At 46.6% G+C, this 19,117-nt stretch overlaps 1 protein-coding gene across 2 annotated transcripts in view; it reads left to right on the plus strand.

The window, feature by feature from the left end:
• Nucleotides 1-318: 318 nt before the first annotated feature.
• The window catches only part of NR3C1 (nuclear receptor subfamily 3 group C member 1), a 59,373-nt gene continuing 40,574 nt past the window's right edge, over nt 319-19,117 (plus strand). The window contains exons 1-2 of one of the 2 annotated variants that reach the window (XM_051630957.1): nt 319-616; nt 2,738-3,926. In XM_051630957.1, the coding sequence (XP_051486917.1) occupies nt 2,752-3,926 (1,175 nt within the window). In that variant the 5' untranslated portion in view covers nt 319-616; nt 2,738-2,751. Of the gene's footprint in view, nt 617-1,508; nt 1,805-2,737; nt 3,927-19,117 lie in introns of those variants that run through there. The other variant, XM_051630958.1, reaches the window with a different exon arrangement.

Raw genomic sequence — 19,117 nt, forward strand, 5'->3', positions numbered from 1 at the left:
TGCAATTGCCCGTCTCAGCCAACAGGTTGCACCGTTCCCCCTCGCTCGGGTCCGGCGGGCGCTGCCCCGCGGTGCCGGGCGGGGGGCGGCGAGAGCCGGCGGGCCGTGCCGAGCCGAGCCGTGCCCAGCCCAGCCCCGCCGAGGCGTGCGGCAGGGCGCGGAGCCGCGGGAGCTGCTGCCGCCCCTCTCCGTGCCGGCTATTTCCACTCCCTCTCCACGTCGGGGGGGCGGGGGGAGGAGGAGGCAGCCGCCGTCCTCCATTTTGTGGCGGGGGCAGAGTCTTGCCGAGCGCGGCGCTGCCCGGCGGAGCGACGGGGTAGGGAGCCGCGGAGGACGCGAGTGGGGAAAGGGCGGAGGGGGCGAAGTCCACGGAAACAATTAGCGCTAATTAACGGAGGGGGCGCCGCGGCACGGCGGGGATTCGGTCAGGGGCTCGGGCCGGCGAGAGGAGGAGCAGCAGCAGCGGGGGGAGCGGTAGCGGCCGCCGCGGTCAGCGCAGGGGCGGCTGTTGCCCCCTGCCCGCCGCTCCCGCGCCCCTCCGGGCGCTGCCGCCGCCGCCCCGGGGCGCGATGGCAGTTGGCGGCTGAAGGAGCCTCAGCGCCCCCCCCTGGACGAGGTAAGGGCGGGCGGGGGTCGGCGGGGCGGACGGGGGTCGGCGGGGCGGGCGGGGGGGCTGCGGGTCGACGCCGTCGCTTCGGCCCGGGAAGTTCCCGCGGTGGGGCGGAGGCGCTCCCGCAGGGATGCCCCGAGCGCGGGGGGGGGGGGGGGGGGGGGGGGGGGGGGGGGAGGGGGAAGGGGGAGCTGAGCCGCCCCCGGAAGGGTCCTGGGACGGGAGGGGAGGCGGCAGGGCGAGGGGGGAGCCCGCAGCTGCGGGGTGTCCCCCCGAGCCGCCTCCCGCCCGGGCCGGCAGCCCGCCCGCCCCGGCCCTTCGGCCGCCCCTGGGCTGGCCGCGGTGCGCGGTTGTTGCGCGGGGGCTGCTCGTCTGGGGGGGGGCAAGGAGGGGGGTGCGGAGTGGGGAGGGGGATCCGAGCCCCGGGTGCAGCCTTGCAGCCACGGGCTGGTCTTATTTTGCAGAAGTGGGTGTGCCAGGGAGACAGCTCAACAGGTCTCGACACATTTCTCTGAAAACTCTACTTTGCAGAGGAGATTTTCTTGTAATCCGGCAGTTTTAAGTATTCGCAGCTTTTTTTTCCTCCTTTGGGCAGTATCTGATTTTTTTTGACACGTTTCCTACGCTGGGTGGTTCGCTGCTTTTTTTTTTTTTTTTTTTTTTTTTTGACGTGGGGGGAAATTGTCAAGTACAATTACGGCGTTTTTCCTCCCCTTCGTGTTAAAAAAAAAAAAAAAGAAAGAAAAGGAGGGGGCAAACCCAGAAGTAGATCGATACGGGTTTGTGGGGTTTTTTTCCAGTGTCCACCTTAAGCGGCCCAGCGGCTGCCGTGCCGCTTGCGGCCCGTGAGGTTTCGGGGGGCTCCTGGAGACGCCCCGTTCCCATCCCGCGAACCCCCCGCCGTGACCCCGGGGAGCCGGTCGGGGGGACCCCCGGCGGGCTGTGCCGGCGGGGGAGCAAGGAGGGTGTTTTCGCCTTGAGTTTCCTCCCGCTCGGGACGCTCGGGCCTCGCTGGGGCCACCTTAAAAGTGTTCCCACGTGGGGACTTGGTGTTGATCGCAGCCCCAACTTCGGCAGCCGCGGAGCAGCCGCCGCCGCCTGCGGAAAATGGGCGGCGGAGCTGGCGGGTTTCGCGCTAAGACAACCCGTGAGCACCCTGGGGTCCCTCTGCTCGCTGGATCATCCCCTGGGCAGGTTTGAGCTGGGGCATCGCCTCCCGTCTGGGTCCTGGGGGGCGCGGGCTGGGCGCTGCCGGTGCTTGTTGTGACTCTTGGGCTGTAGGAAACCGTATGGAGTGTTTCCCTAAGAATTTGCTGCTTTCCCTAAATATTTATGCTCCGTGCTGGAAATAAATGTAGTAAATACAAACAGATGAAACTTGGGAGATTTGTTTTTCGGCGTCGGGTGTGTTGGGAGGATGGCCGTGAGCTGTTAGTGTGTTGGAAGCTCATAAAAATTCTGCTTTATTTTTGGGTAGCTTTTATTTACAGATTTGAGATTTATTTAAAGGAGTGGGTTTATTTCAAAGTTCACAAGTTGTATTTTCGGCTGAACTTGTGTAAAGATAGCAAAGGCTGTGTTTTGCGGTGGAGAGGCTGTGTAGGACCTGGACAATAACAAACCTCCCGGGTTTCGTCTGGCAGGGAGAGGAGCGCAGGAGAGCCGGCTGAGCCTGCGGTGCCCCCCAGCCTGCGGGGAGAGGGGGAGCTGGCTCGGGAAAGGTGGGGTGTGTCCTCCCCTGCCCAAGATGTAACTAAATATCAGGGGAAATTACCTTCCGAAATTTCTAAGTCGGGTACTTGAACAGTTCTTCTGCTTCGCTGCTTACCAGGTTGGATGACAGAGCTGGAGAGTGTGCTCAGAGAGATGCCTTGGGCTGAGCTGCATGCAGGTTTAGCAGAGCTTTACAAAATACACTTCCTTGTTAGCAGTCAGAAATAAACAAAAAAAACCCAAACCAACCCAAACTAGCAGGTTTGAGGAAGACGGGGCCGTGTCAGTTTGTAGCTGGATTTGCAGAGTAGCTAAATCGGGTTCCCCAGGCTAATGAGTTTAGACCTTTTTTTTTAAGCTGTTGTTAAAATATCTTTGCTGTGCTAACTTCACATGCTTCTGATCTTTTTATAGCTAATGATAAAGTAATGGAATCCAAAGAATTGCTTAACTCGTCAGATCAAGACGAAACAAGGAAAAATGCGCTCATCAGTACCAAAGCAGGGATCGTGATGGACTTTCATCCACCCTTCAGGGGTGGAGCTTCTGTACAAGCCCCTGTGTCTGCATCTCCTCTCCCCACGTCTTCTCAGTCAGATTCCAGTCAGCAACCTGCTTTAGCTGACTTTTCAAAAGGATTAGTAAACAATGTGCCTCAGCCAGACCTTTCCAAGGCAGTATCGCTCTCGATGGGACTGTACATGGGTGAAACAGACTCCAAAGTGATGGGAAACGACCTCGGATTTTCGCAGCAGGGCCAAATCGGCATCTCCTCTGGAGAAACGGACTTCAGGCTCCTGGAAGAGAGTATTGCGAGCTTGAACAAGTCCTCGAGCCTGGCCGAGGACGCGAAGGGAGCAGGATCTTCTGAGGCACCGCTGGAGCTGGATTTCCCAGGCATGGCTGGCCGCAGCGTCCCTTTAGAGTCAGGAACTGCAGTCCCAAGCCAGGTTGGCTCGAATGGTGGCAACTTGAAAATATTCTCTGAAGACCAAAGCACCCTGGATATTCTCCAGGATTTAGAATTGCCACCGGTATCGCCTGGCAAAGAGCCCAATGGGAGCCCGTGGAGGCTCGACCCATTGCTGGATGACGGGGGCTTACTGTCCCCTATATCTGCAGATGATGCATTTCTCCTGGAAGGAGGTCTTGGTGAAGACTGCAAACCTCCTATTTTATCTGACACTAAACCTAAAATTAATGACTGTGGTGACCTTTTACCCAGTTCCAAAATGCCAATGCCTCAAGTGAAAACAGAAAAGGAAGACTTCATTGAACTCTGTACTCCTGGCATAAAGCAAGAAAACATGGGCCCAATGTATTGTCAGGCAAACTTCCCTGGGTCTAATCTGCTGGGTACTAAGGTCTCTGCCATATCTATCCATGGTGTCAGTACCTCTGGAGGACAGATGTATCACTATGATTTGAATACTGCATCGCTCTCTCAGCAGCAGGATCAGAAACCAATCTTTAATATCATTCCATCTCTTCCTGCCGGTTCCGAAAATTGGAATAGGCGCCAGGGATCAGGGGATGAGACGTTGGCTCCTTTGGGAACGCTCAACCTTTCTGGCAGACCTGCTTTCTCCAATGGCTATTCAAGGTAATTAGTTTTCGTTGCTCTTTATTAAAATACTACAAGTGTTTTCAGCGCAGCCGTGTGCCTGCTGATTTGTCTGGATTTTTTTCCTTCTGAAGCTGGTCATGCCTTCTTCGTGTGTTATGTATCCCTGTCTGATCGCACATCCCGGGTGTGTTTTTATTCCATGTTACAGTAGCAACTTTAACCAAGTACTCGGCGATTGGTATTAAAGGGAGGAAAAGAGGAGGGGAGCTGGTATGCTTTAAAAAAGAAATAATAATAAAAAAAATCTCTAAGATACAACCTAGAGGAAAAATGGAGTACGTGGTGGACAGATCTGTGTGCAAGGGAGTACAGAAGGAAGTATTTAGGTGTGTGCAAAAATGACTGCATTCTCAGGTGTTAGAGGATCAGTCACTGTGTGTTGGTTTTTGGTTTGTTTGTTTTTTTCTTTGTAGTGTTACTTAAACGTTATGCACAAAAATAACTTGGTTGCTGGGTAAAATTCTAGGATCGCCTTTAAGATGAACTAGAGTTTTGGCTTTGCTTGGTATTGCATTTACCTTACATGGACAAGAAGGTTCTGGGTAGGAAATGCTCATCAGTTTGTTTAATAACTGCATTTAAAGAGATAAGAATATTTGCAGTAAGATTTAAACAACTGCAATTTAACTCTTAAATAGAAGCGTGGAGGAGGGCTTGCTTGTGGGTGGTTTTTTGAGAGCAGGGTGTTTTCAGGGAGCTGGTCGGTACGTATTTAGGATGACTTTGTAGTAGTGTTTGCTGCAAGCAATTCACCGGTGCAGATATTGAAGAAAAACACTTCTCTGCCCGTGAAGGGAATGCTGGCTGGGCACAGCCTCGGCAGGGTGGCTCTTGGGGCAGCCAGCGGTGGTTCCCAGCTCAGGATGAACACCTGGCTGTGTGCTTCCCGCAGCTGCTCTTTGTTTGACACACACTGACACGGCGGTGCCCGGGGTCAGCGGAGGAAGAGGTTTCCACCCTGTGTCTGTGGAGTCTGAGTTAGAAAATGGCTCCCCGAGTCCATGTATGTAGACCCAGTAATTGGGGGCTTTTAATGGATTATCTGTTTTAACCTTCATTTTTGTATTGCCCCACTGACAGCTGGTCCCCGGAGGGTGATCCACTGGTCCCGGGGCTCTCTCCTCACATTCTTTGCTCTGGTTTCCCACGGTTGGAATGAGGTGTGTGAGGGTTTCTTCTTTGTTTCAGGAAGACAACTTTTAATTTTCTTCCATTCTATATTTCTTCCACAGTCTTTGGTTTTGTAGTGGAGATGTGGGTTTTCTTCTTTGAAGCATTTAGAGCAATTTGGAGTGTAAGGAGTCCAGAAAGGAAAATTAGGATTTGTGTATAAATTCCTCTTTGCTGTATGAATATTGACTGTGCCTTATCGTTTACTTTGTGCTAACCTTTTGCATTATCAGTCCGACTTCCAACCAATATGGTTTTCGTTTGCTTCATGGAGTTTGTTGTGTTTTTCTCTTGCTGTATCTGCAGTGGCAATCATGATGAAATATATATCTGTTTCTGGGTTTGGGAGGTGAATTTAAGTGACTGTTTAAGTAAGCAGATTCCTTGTAGATAATGGAAATGTCACTTGAGAATACTTCTGTAAAGTTCATGCATTGTTTTAATTTTACAGAACTATTAAGACAGAGCCAAGCAAATGGTTTACATGTAGATGTTTGTCTGGCCTTTGGGGAATTTCATAAACACCAGTTTTCCATACTGTGTTTCTGATCATGTTGTGACGAAAAACCCACTGGAGCTACTCATGCATGCACAACATATCTGATCCTGGAGTGAAAAGGACAGCAGTGCTTGATGTTATCGGTGCTTTTGTGAAGCAATGCTGAGGAGTGAGTGTGTGCATTGGAGAGAGCAGGAGACAGGTGGGCTGGGGGAGCCTGCAGCAGCCCCCCAGCCCAGCCCAGCAGCCCCCATTCCCATCCCCAGTGAAGGAAGGAGCATCCTCAGCATCACAGGAAAAGGTGCTGCCTCCACGGCCAGGCAGCCCCTGCTGACCAGGGGGTTTCACCTTCTGGCTTCCTGCCAGGTTGTCTTAGATTTCATTGCTTTCTTTTGCCTTAAGATAATGGAATATTTTATATTTAAAAAAAAAAAATTAATTTAAGGGATGTGTACATAATTTTGGGGCTCCTAGTCGTGTTTTGCATAAAAATTCACTTTTTCTGGCCTTTTTGAAAGCTGTTCTTACTTCCCAAGGATTTCTACACACTGAAACTACCCGATCCAATTCTAAAAACAACATTGTTTGGCTATTTAAAAAAAAAATTGTTTATAAAATAGAGGCAACTCCATCCTCTTTGTGCAATGTTTGAGATAGTAATGAACCCTGGGTTTGAAGCAGGAGTTTTCTTTCTTCCTGAACATTGTCAGAAATATTTGGTCTAAACTGGGTTAGTTTAAGGTGATGTATTCTGGATTTGTTTGTTTATCTTACAGAAGACTTAACAAAATTGGTATTTGTTTTAGAAACAAAGGAAGGACTGGCTTGCCAGGTTCCCATGGTCTTTTTTTTTTTTAGGTACTGATTGTGTGAGGGGAAGGCTGGGATTTTGAGAATTGGGAATTGTTCAACTTCAGTTTCCAATAGGAGGTGCTTCTAGGTTTGGTGGAATTATTTGACCCTCATAACATTACATTTATACTAAATATATGGGAAGAAAAGCTGCAGTTCTGTCCTGGTATTCAGGTAGTACTTTCAGTGACTCTTCAAGGCAAGTTTGTGAGCATGTAACATCTGTACCAACATGTGGTCTTGAGTCGATCTCATGCAATTTTTGGGTGATTTTGCCCGTAAGGATAGCACAGCATGCTGGCTGAGACAGGGGCTACTCAGGGCTGAGAAAACTCATCAGTTTTCCTGTGAAGGGTGGGAGGTGTTCTGAAGTTAACAAGCACTAACTTCAGGAATCTGTGTGGTGGGAATGAACCAGCACTAGCCAGTGAGTTGCTGTCGGTGTCTTGGGGTGGTGGAAGTGTTGATGCATGTGCTGAGGGATCTGCAGCTCTGTGTCTCAGCAGGTTCCTGCAAAGAACAGGAACAGCAGCTCCATCAGGGGCAGCTCCATCAGGGGCAGCTCCAGGCAGAGCTGCGTGGGCTGGCTACCCGTTGGGCACAGGGAGCCGACTGAGGGATACAGTGGGTAGAGTAAAAGAGGAAGGAGAAATTAGGCTAACTGAGCAAATCTGCTGTAGATTTTCTTTAACAGAAGAAGTGGGACAGTATCTGGAAGAGGAGTAAACCAGACTGAAAGCATTTGGTAAATGCTTCACTGAAGAATTAGAGGGTTTGTTGTTGTCTGTCTCTGGGATATTGTTTGTGATTTATTACACAAACGCCAGTGAAAATTGTTAAATTTCAAGGAAATGGTTTTAGCAACAGACACTGGTAGGGCTCTTGTGTGGTATATACATTAAATCCATTGCTTGACTTTTTTATTCCTCTGACTTCCCTGAGCTGTGTCCTGCTGCGGGGGACGAGGAGCAGCAGCGCGGGGGCTCCTGAGCGCGCTTTCCCTTCGCCTGCAGCCGGAGCTTACAAGAACTGGGCCCCACTGGCAGTGTTACTGCTTCTCTTATTACATTTGAAATCGTTCCTAGTACTCAGGCTTGTGGGGGATAAGGATCATTAAGGAAGTTTAAGAAAGGGCAAGAGCTGAGGGAAGCCAGGAAAGAGGAGGAGAAGCTGGAAGGGGGAAGAAGTTTTGCTGATGGGTCCTGGCCCCAGAGCCTTGCTGCCAGGAGAAGACACCTCTCTGCTGTCACTCTTTAACTGGGATTCCTCTTGGACTTGGATGTTTTACTAGAAGGAAAGGGAAAAAAGGGATTGTTTGCTAGAAATGGTAAAGGTCAGTTGTCCGTTTGTCTTGCTGCATTGTTTCAGCTTGGCTTTTGGCCAAGGCCAGTGGCTTGGCTCGGTTGGATGTAGTACTTGAAATGTTGTCTGACTCAGCAGTGTGTAATGTATGGTGCGTATGGAAATATGTCCTTTTTAATAATTCTGCTTCGATATAAAAACCAGACTTGTTATTTGGAGTGCTCAGGGTTTCAATAGTCTATGTTGTGATTTGTCAGCTTAATGTAATGCTGCACTTGGGCTTTGAGTCTTGGAAATACATGACAAACACTGGAATTGTTTTGGCAGGAAGGGGGGAATCGGGAGTGCCCTGCAAAATGTGCTGCCAGGCGCCGTGGGGAGGGTCCTAGGTAGATGGTAGCTCATGTAAGATATAATCCACTTTTTCCAATTTCAGCTGATCCATACAGCTAGCTTACAGCTGAGTAGGTTTTTATAATTCCAACCCAAACTGTTAATTTCTGCTAATTTACTTTCCCTACAATGATCTCTATTTTAAGCCCAGTTGTAGCTTGTAAAAACACACACTGGTTTTTGTTGCCTGTTGCATTTTTTTAATCCATCTTAAAAAATGGTTGAACTCCATTGTACTTTCATGCTGCCAGTGAAAGCAGAACTACAGTTCAACCAGCCTGCTCCCGAAACCTCTCATAAATGTGAAATACATGTATTACACAACTCCTACATCATGTATTTACTGTGTTAAAGATGACTTGCACAGTGAGAGGAAATGTCCTTGGACATGTAAATGTCCCTTTTTGCTTTGACTATTACTGCTCATTCTGGAAATGGACAAGTGCCAACAACTCTATATGTATATATAACTGCAAACTGGAATTATCTCTACATATTAAAAGCTTACCAAGTCCTTCTCTCCTCCTATGTCCACTTTTCTAGCTACCACCTAATGGATGGGCCTTTGGGGCCTTCTTCTAGTTTTTAATTATTATTTTTTTTTAAAGTGTTGACCAACTTCAAGTAGTGAAAATCACAGAGGAAGAACCTGGCGCTGCTGTCTTGGATGTGATGCTTGTACCAATGTTTGTGTTTACCTTCCTTACCCTTTGCAAAATTGTTTCAGAACACTTCACTGTCTCCTTCCCAAGAAGTAGCTCAGTGGAACAGATGCTGCCCTCACCACTTTGACTCCTCTCTCATATGTTGGTTGCAAAAATGTTAGCCATGCTCCTTCGTATTTTTTTTGTTATTGATAGACAATATTTAATTAAGAGGGCAAACTTACAACCCATCATCCTTTTATTGTAAGCTGGTCTTAAAAAAAATGAGTAGGTTTATTTTTAAATTTTTAATAGTCTGTGGCTTCTGGATCTCTTCTGAGAAAATGAGGGCTCTATTGTTGGCACTTCAGTGCAAAATGCGAGTTGGAGCTGTTTTCTTAGGACATTTTGTTTAAGCTCTTTACCACTGGCCTGAGAAACACCCATTCTCACACCACTGGATGTTAGGATCAGTGTCTTCCCCGCAAGCCTTGCAAGAGGAGAGCAAGTACTCAGCACTCAGAAATGTGCCTGGGACAAAAGGAACATATGTTTCCTGGTATTAACTTTTCTCCTCTGAAAACCCTTGCTTCTGGGGTATGGCAAGACAGGATTCTGCCTGCGTTCATTTTCTGGGGCAGATGCAGAGGGGCTGAGCTGGTGCCTCCCGCGTGCTGCGCAGCCTGCGGGCAGCTCCCCCGGCCGTGTCCTGGAGGGGAACAACATGCCCGTCCAGCCCTGTGTTCAACCCACGGTGTGAGTGATGGGAGAAGATTTTGGAGCTGTTGTTGCAACTGTCTTGGTTTTGTGTCACTAAAATAACTGGAAGCCTGTTGCATCTGGCGTACAGAAATGAACTTTAAAACGCATTCATTAAAGTATCAACTTTTAACTGTTCTTAGAAATACAGAAGTGGATGTGTGTGCAACAAGGTAGTTTCTGGGAAAAACATTTAACTGAGCAGTAAGTTCACTGTGCAAGAGACCCAGGGGGCTTGTTGTGTTAAGTTCCCTTTGGTTTTACAGCCTTTGTCTCCCAGAGTCCAGCACTATATGTATATTTTAATCTTCTTTACTGACATGTTATTGTATTGCATTGTTGCACGTACAGATTATTCATCATGTCACCACAGCAGTTTTCTGACGGATTCATTATCATATAATATCCATTTATAATACAGGCTTTGCTTAAATAACAAAGATACTCATAGACCAGGAGTTAATCCTGTTCTCACTGCTGAGTTCTGGAAATAGTAGGCAGATGCTGTCAGTGGATAACCTCATCCCCATGGGACAAGAGTGAACCAACACAGCTGGGACAGATGACACAAAAGAAGAAAAAACCTATTTCAGCTCATTGTCTTGTCACTGAGCTCACATCAACGAGTTTCAGATCTCTGTAAGAAAAAAATAAACTGAAAAAAGTTACTTCACCCATATGTGAGGGTGAGACAAATTGTGAGCATAGCTTTGCTGGTCACCTGTGAAGGAATCTGAGCAGAGTGTGAGCTGCCCAGAGCCTGCGAGCTGGGCGCTGGATTGCCTGGGATACAACGCGACATACTGCGACACAAGCTCATCCCTACACCTGCCCATCACCTGCCTGCTTCATGTGTCCCAGCAGAGTGTTGTGGCAGTGGTGGTGAGGTGTACCTGCAGCTTCAGCTCCTGCCAAGGAGAGGTGATGCTGGCAGGCACGTGGGCCTGGCTTGTCATGGAGGTGATGTCAGTTGTTCTTGCTGGTCTTATGTGAGACTGAAGTTTTGGTTCCAGGGCATAGTGTTACTTACCCAGGATATCATGTAGAGTTTGGGAATAATGGTTCCTTAAATCAATAATCACTACAGTTGTATTGGAGAGAGTGATGTTCTTCAGAAGCCATCTTGACATATTCTGTGGAGTACGTTTCTGTACCAGGGCTTGGAAGGGGGATAACCAGTTTTTCACAAGGAGGCAGTGTCTTGGTTCACCTCTGGTGAGGTGAGAGGGGCATGAAAGCAGAATGTCTGTGGTTGGAAATCTTGTAAAATTTTTAGAAAATTACTTTTTTTTGTTTTGGATCAAAATCCTATGGCTCCTTTCTACTGTGTGAATTGTGCATGACAGGAAAGGGCTTCACTTGCTCTCTTCTTCCCAGCTGAACATTTGGAAAAGACTCTGCTGCTTGTGGTGTGGGGGCATCTGGCCTGACTTTTGGCTTCAGCGCGTCTGTGAGCTCTCTGAACCATATGAGATGTGTCTAAGCCATGCCTTCCCATGCCGTCATAACCTACTTTTGAGACCACAAGTGTGAAGTTCTGGGGTTCTTTGTGATTTTTCTTGCCAAGCTTCAGAAGAGCTGAGAGCTGGGAGTCTGGTATCTGTGACAGAAAAGAGCAGCTGACACAGTTTATTTTTGTTGTCATGGCTTGAAGAACCTGCTTGCCTGGTGTGCTTGTGATTGTGTGTAATGATGGAGTAACAGGGGCTGGTACGACTTGGTGAGGAAGGGGAGCTCTACCAGCATGGTGCTGCTTCGTGGTAGAGCATCTCCATGCATCAGGAGTCTCACTCGGGGTGTTTGTCGTGGGGAATTGTGTGGCGTGCCACTGGGCTTCAGGGGTCTGTGGTGGAGCCTGTTCCTGGGCTGCTCTCCTAAGCTGTTTGTACCTGCCTTTAATTCCTTCACTGACACTTGAAGAGTCGAGAGCACATGGGGATGGCTGTGAACGAGGTTGACTGTCAAATCCTTACTTGGTCAGGACAGGACTGTGTGATCTCACATTGCTGAAAAACGTGGAGTGAGATGTGCCTGGGGCACGGGGGGGTGTGGAGAAGGGGCTGAGGCTGAGGGCATATGTTCAAAACACAGAAAGTGGAGAAGTTCACAGTGGTAAGAGGCTGGCTTGCCTTGACCTGAGCTCTGAAAGCTGTGGGGTCCTTTAAAATAGACTAGAGAAATTGTTTTGTTTTTTTTACCTCAAGTACCATTAGAAGCAGATTCACCTCCATGTGAAGGTTTTCTCATGAATGCAGGAACTGTTCTGTTGTCAAATTTTAATTTCTGGAATGTTTTAAGATCTTCATAAGGAAACTCTAAAGAGGGAACAGTTCACTAGTAGTGAATTATTTTTAGTCTGCTGTTTTCATTTAGTTGTTTCAGTGATCAACTCTGAAAGATTCCAGAGGAAAACAGCTGTGATGACACTGAAGTATTGCACCACTTTTTCTTAATTGTCTAATTTCAGTAAAAGGAATTACTTCATTTAGCTCAGTAGGATTATGTCTTATGAATATGCCAAATTATTGTATTGAAGATATACTTGCTGTGAAAACAGTAGTTTAAAATTGAATAAAATATAAAGAAAGGAAAAGTGAAAGGTCATCAAGTTGTACCTTCTTGAAAACAAGCAAGTTTGTTTTCACCACCTCACTCGGATTTCCAAACACACACAGAATAAAATCTAATTTGTAAAGATTGATGGTATGTCATTTTTGCCCATTAATTTTATAAATTATGTAATCCCATTTTGGAGGAAAGGGGAGACTGACCAAACAATACTGATACGGTTTAAAAGAAAAACTAACATGAAATTATGTGCTCGCTCACTCTCCAGTATTTGAAGTAGCACAAGCTATGCATTAGAGCCTGTGTCACACATACCTTCTCCCTTGGTGCTCTCTGTAGACAGAAGAGCTGCTGCTTTAATACATATCTCAGAAAAAGAGTTTTCTCTGGTCTGTTCTACTTTGCTACAGCTCAGACCAGGCTTCTTAAAGGTCACTTGGCCATGCTGATTTCCGTGGGAAGTTATCTTTTTTAAAATCTGAGTCCTGCTCTGTTGTAAAATCCTTTGGTTTCATTTTCGTGTTTTATGAATTCTGCCATTTTCTGAACTGACAAGGAAGCTATTCTGACACCTTCATTTTTAACAAAACCAATCTAGCAAGTTTGGGAATGAATTCACTTTCCATAGTTAGAGATGCCACGTCTGTTCAAACGAAGTGCCAGGTTATTTGCAAGTTAGGTGCATGATTTAATAAAAATGAATTTTAGCACGAAAACTCCTCATATAAATTGTAAATGTTGGGAAAGCCTGAAAGCTCCAAGCTCTTTATTTTGAGTAGCAGAATTTTCTTTTTATTTTCAGTGAGCAGTTAATACTAGGATGCCTGCAAGATTGCATTCTTAGTCACACGGTATTTGACAGCTACTTTCCAACCAGAGCAACTGGTTTGACAGATGAGCTTGGACCTATTTTATCACTTTACAGATTCTTCTTTAAAGACTCATTTAACACATTAAAGGTTGGAACATCTGATATTTTATGAAATAACTATCAGGAGGTTGGAATATTGCTGACAGCCCACTTGTGCCTTCGTTTGTTCCATCAAGCAGATGAGGACGGTGTGGCTGAGCTCCGCAGCGTCCCGCTGGGAGAGGGGAAGTGGCTTCTGTGTCTATTCCTGGCTGACCCCAGCCTAGAAACCAGGGAAGAGCTTTAAAGGAAATGCAGCATTTAGCTCTTCCAGTCCTTCCAAGCATTCGTAAGTGCTACCAGCTCTGGCTTCCTGTGTGCAGCATTTCAAGATGTGGGTGTCTTAAAGTCACCCTCCTAATTTAAAAACTAAACAGAACATTTACCTAACAAGGGAAGCCCTGAAACTTCATGGAAATAGAGGGCAAAGCTGAAATTCCAAGTGTTCAAAAAAAAAATCTAAAACATTCTATTTCAGCAGTCACAGAGATGTTTATTTCCCCAACACTACTGCTGGTGTCTTGAGGGAGATGTTTAGAGTTTTGGCCCATTCCTTGAAAACAAACTTGAGGGGTGGTTGGGTTTTGTTTTGGTTGGTTTGTTGTTTTTTTTTAATCAGGGAGGCTCTTTCCAGATTCTGCATTAAAAAAAGGGAAATAAATTCAAGGAAGTTTTTTCTTTGCTTTTGTTTTTCCTGCTTGAATCTATTTGCAGTGGTTCTGCTTTTGTGAAGATTGCAGAACTCCTCGTGTGTGCATTGGAAGATGAAATAGTCACTTACTTAATACTGTGGACTGAGCATTATGGTGTGTGTCCCCACTGCCATGGGACAGTGTTCTTCTGTGGGATGGGATCAGATTGTTTAATTTGGTTTGGTGCTATATTCAAAAGATCTGTAGAGTTTGAAAACCCTTAAAGATGCAGAAGGTGGTTGGGTGCCATATTAAGACTGCTGGTGAGTTTGGAGTATCTCTTCTAAACATGCAGCACTCACTGAGCAATGCCGGATGTTTGGGTGCTCATTGTGAGGTAGATTTTTCTAGACTGTGTTTAAAATCCCGGCGCTGGTTTGGCAAAGGTGATTTACTGACATACTGTAAGAAACTCCATAACTAAACACTAAGCTGTGTCAGGGTTTTTATGGGGTGAAGAGGACACCTTCCACAGATTATGGAAGAGTCCACAACCACATTGATTGCTTTCTGTTTCTGGGAGGTTTCTGTTTCGATATGGTTACATCTGTGCTCCCCCAACATTGTGTCACCAGCTGCATCAAGCTCTCCTCGCTGGATCTGGTGTGTTGGGTGCAGCTTGTGTGAGAGGTACTGAAAGTCCATTTGTAGTTTAACAAGGAAAGGTGGACTTCCAGACTGGGTTTCAGGGGATGCCAGGAGCTGGCTAAAGACGATCCTGGTGGAAGAGCTGCTTTGCCGTCGCCAGCACAGGACTGCTGAGTTAGGAGGGACAGGAGTGTTGATGGAGGGAACAAGCCAAGTCCAGTGTGCAGATAATTGTAAAAGAGGGAACTACCTTTAAATGAGGCAATCGGCTTAAAAAGCAACACCTCCCCCCAAAAAAAGCCAAAACTGAAAGAAGCAACACCGGTGAAAAACCACTGAACAGCTCTGCAGTTGACTGAAAAGATGGTGTAGCAGAAGTGAATGGCTTTGTGACACACGGAGAGCTCCAACTAGCTCAATTGAATTAAAAAAAAAAAAAAAAAAGTAAAAGTCAGCATTTTAAAATGGGGAAAAGGTTGCCTAGCTGTGGGGAACAGAAATCCTGTAAAACATGTAAGGTCAGCTCTAAGTAGAAAATGAGAGGGATTAAAAAAACAAGTTTGGGTGCTGGGTTGGCAGGCAGCTCTGGGGTGCACATGCCTGAGGGGTTGGGACGGGCAGGTCAGTGTTAATGAGCCTCTGGGCCAAGGTGACATTCTCCCAGGAGCCTGAAGGACCTGCCAGGCAGCAAAGGTGGCCTTGCCAATAAAGCAGCCACTGTGAGGGGCTGCGGGGGCACCTGCTGTGAGCAGCGTGGCTTGGCAGGGGCTGGAGCCCTGAGGGGTGGAGAGTCTGACTCCTGCCCTTGGCAGGGCAGCAGATGTAAAGCTGTAAGGTCACCGAGCACGTGGGTTGCTTGGGAAAGAGCTGTCCTTGCTCCCGGAAGGAAAACACCACCTCATCCCACCCACGTCCTGGGGTTCTGTGGGATTCTTAGTGAGCCTGTGGACAGGAGAAACCCAACTGACCTGAATATATTTGAATTATTATTTTTTTTGCTTTTAAGTCTTTGACACGCTCCCTTGCCATAGGCTGTTTAAAAAGCAAGTAACCAACAAAACCCACCAGGTTGTCATGGAACTGGAAGAACGTTCCTTTTGTGAGCTGGAGAGCTGGTTAGAGAATAGGAAGGGAAGGGCTGGATTTAGCAATGGCTGTTTGGGATGAGAAGCCAGCTGCCTGGTTCCCTGCAGGCCACTGCTGCGGGGAGGCCTCTGGGTTGGTGGCTGTGGAGCTGTTTTGGTGAAGCATCGGGTGAGAAAGCTCTCCAAAAGTGCCACAGGCACATGGAGGAACTGACGGGGGAGCAGCCTCCAGCTAGGGAATAATGGAAGGTTGTGTTTCTGGGGAATATTATCTATACCTTGGTTCTGTGGAGCATGGAGCTGGCAGCTGTGCCATCCCTGGCTCGGTGCTGCAGTAGGAAGGTGCACCAGGACTGTACCCCAGGAGGGGTGAAGAGAAGGGGCTCTGTGCACCTTGGTGAGCTGGTGTCCCCAGTGCCCTCCTCATCCATCCCATCCTGCCTGGGATAAGTTCTTCGTTTACTACCAGAACACTTTAGTGGGAGGTGTTTGTCTCCAGTGCTTAAGAAATCATCCTCAAATGTCAGCAGACTGAACGACAAAATGGAGGGGGAAAGACTTAGCAAGGCGAAAGCAACGTGTGATAGTGTTAAATATCAGGGAAATTTCCCATGCTTGTAATGTCTTCCTGCTCATGTCTTTTTTCCCATTGTTAATATTGGTATATTCACATATTCCCCCTGCCCCATGTGTTAAATTCCATACTTCGTTTTGTCTTTAAAATTGCAAATAAATCAAGATAATTATAGGAAGCAAGCTATTCAAACTGCTGCCGAGGGAGACTCTGGGGTGCCTGAAAAGCTGCCCTGCCCTGCTTTCGCACTGTAGTCGTAGTTCCAAAGACATCTAAGAAATTAGAATCTTCTATTATAAGGCTCGGTTACTCTGTCATACGTATTATGGTCAGTGACTCCCCCCAGCTGTCCCTGTTGTCACCCCACACACTTCAGATTGCTGTAGCAGCGCTGGAGAACGTTATTTTGGCTCCTGGGCTGCTGCCACAGACATGCCATCAAAAGCAGCCAGACTCCTGGTTTTGCAGAAATAGAAATTCTTTTCACTGACATCACTGCTTTCTCTCCAACTTAACTGCAATGTGTAAGTCGTAGAATAAATATAAATATAATAGAATTAATACAAGCTTTTTACAAATCTAAGTGTAATATTTTCTGCGAGCACAGCATATATTGTTATTCAGGAAACATCAGAAACTGACAGTGTTTTAGCCATTCCAATAATTATTTATATTTATTTTCTAATAGCAAAGGGTACAACTTGGTGCTCTTGCATTTCTGACTCTTTGCCAGCGAACACAACTGTTTGTTGTTCCTTTCCTAGCGGTGCTTCCTGGTACTTTTGAATTCCTAGTTTCAAAGGTGCATTAAATCCATGGGGTTTTGCAAGGTGAGAAAACTGGCTGCTGGGAAGGAGCTTGTGCTCAGATATGTCAGTTATACAGTGGGAACAGGGCTTGGTGTGGACCTGCAGTCGGGCAGGTGGACAGCAGCCTCTGGCCCAGGGATCCCGGCAGCCATCCTTTCCCGGCGCTGATCCCAGAGGAGCGGCCAGATCCCCCTCTCTACATTCTCCTTGAGCCCAGTACCTTGTGTTACTGCTGTACGTTTCCCACAATGATGAATCTCTACCAGTTTTTCCCGAACTGTAATTTTAGTGAGTTAAGCTGCTCTTGACTAAGCAGGGAATGATGTTGGGAATCCTTCGTTTATTTCTTCCCTGAAGATTTTTCCTAATTCTTTCTAAGCAGAAAGAGTCATCGTGCAGATACTGCAGAATATAGTTGCCTGGACTTGGCCTTGCACAACACGTCGGAAGTTTGGAGAGTAGTACAGACAAACTGAGGACTAGATGTGCATTGGTAGATGTTACAATGAGAATTGTTGACTTCTCCAGCTTGTACTTTGAAGAACCTTTCAATCCTGTAAGTGAGACCAGGCTGGGAGCAGCTGATGGCACCGTCCTCGCTGCATGGTGCTTCACTTCAGTGTGCATTGCTTGGCTCTCTTGCTCTTATTTCTGGAGCTCAGTCAAGTAGTATTCTGAGATAACTTCAACAGAAATATTTTTTTGTTTAAGTTAGTCTTTGTGCAGTCATGTCCTTACTGTAACAGTTCACATTTCATAGAAATGCAAAACCAGAGCTGTGTAACTCCACTTTCACAGCCGTTTCTTGAGGAAGAGCTGTTCTACCTTTCTCCTGTCCCTGGACTACCTGAGATCCTTGTGTCACAGCCCTGTCCCTTGGTCTGCATGCTTGGGTTTATTTTGACTTCTCCTGCAGGGGAGTTCATGTTAGTTTGTCTCCGTTATTTTCCATTTACATTGCTGAATGAGGTGATTGTAAACTGGAAAACATTATTGCTTTCCTCTTTCTGCAGGTGTCTGTGGTGCCATCTGCTTTTATTAGTGCTTCTGTAGCATTGCTCTTCAAAAAACAGTCTCAGCAAACTGCTGACATTTGGTGGGGGTTGCTGTAGTTATTGCCATCCTCCATCTCAAAAATATGTAACGCTCATTAACTTTGACACATTCACCTTTTCTTTTGGATCTCTGAGTTTGTCGAGTCTCTACTTCCTATTTCTATTATCAGTGGCACAGTGAAGATAAGATCACTGTCAGTGTAACTTTTGCAGACAGGAGGAGGCTTTCCTTAGTTCAGGGCTTTTGGTTTTTTTATACTTCTGGAAACTGTTGACATAAAAATAGTTCATAGGAATAAAAAACATGCAGAAGAATGTAAAAATTTGTACATATTTGTTCACATACATGTGAGGAGGACAAGAGAAAGGGGAGGAGAAGATAAGTTGATAACTGGGGGGAGAAGGACCCAAAGCATGAGCTGTGTGTGATTTCTGTTCTGCCAGGCCTGCAGGCAAGTGAGCCCTCAGCAGGGTGCTGGGAATTCTCAGTGTAGAAGACCAGCCTTAAATTTGTAAAAATTAGGATGATCATCAATTCAGGAAGTTGGAGCTATACTGAGCAGCCAGACAACAGCATTTTTGCATATTCAACTTCCTCTGTCTCTTATTGATGCATAAATGCAAATGATAAGTGACCAAGCAACCATCTGCACAGTCACCTTCTGGACTTCCACACAACCCTCTGAGCACTGTGACAAGGTCTTCTGCTTCTTTGTCTTCTACTGAGCTTGAACTGAAACTCCTCTGCTCCCTGCACTTCTGGATTTTGTATCTGTTTTTCTGAGCTGGAGAGTATTGAGGCATCCAGCTTGGCCACTTCCCCTGGTCCTTGCACCACATTTGTTCCCTATGCCTCTTGTCTCCTTGCACGTAACCTTTGACTAGTCCAGATTTCAGTTTTCTGCATGCAAATCTAGATTGTGCATTTGATAAAAAAGCAGTTTCTGGGTTTGCAGTTGCCAGGACAGGCGTGTTGAAATTCACTTGATGAAGCGTTTTGGCCAATGAAAACTGTCCTGTTCCCATCCTGGTGATGCTTGTTTCCATTGTGTCACCAGCTGGCAATTACTGAAGCTATATGAAAGTATTTTTTAAAGTTTTCAGAATGAAACTTCTATTTTATTAGATCAGAAAGTACATACAGAAGAACAGTGTTTGATACTTAATATTATTTAAAGAAGTAACGTGCCAGTTTTGTCTCAGACATGCAAATGCAAGACAAACATTTTGAGTCATGGGTTTGAAGTCCACTCAGTCTCAGCATGTG

Source organism: Apus apus, chromosome 13, assembly GCF_020740795.1.
Source record: "Apus apus isolate bApuApu2 chromosome 13, bApuApu2.pri.cur, whole genome shotgun sequence".
Classification (NCBI taxonomy): Eukaryota; Metazoa; Chordata; class Aves; order Apodiformes; family Apodidae; genus Apus; species Apus apus.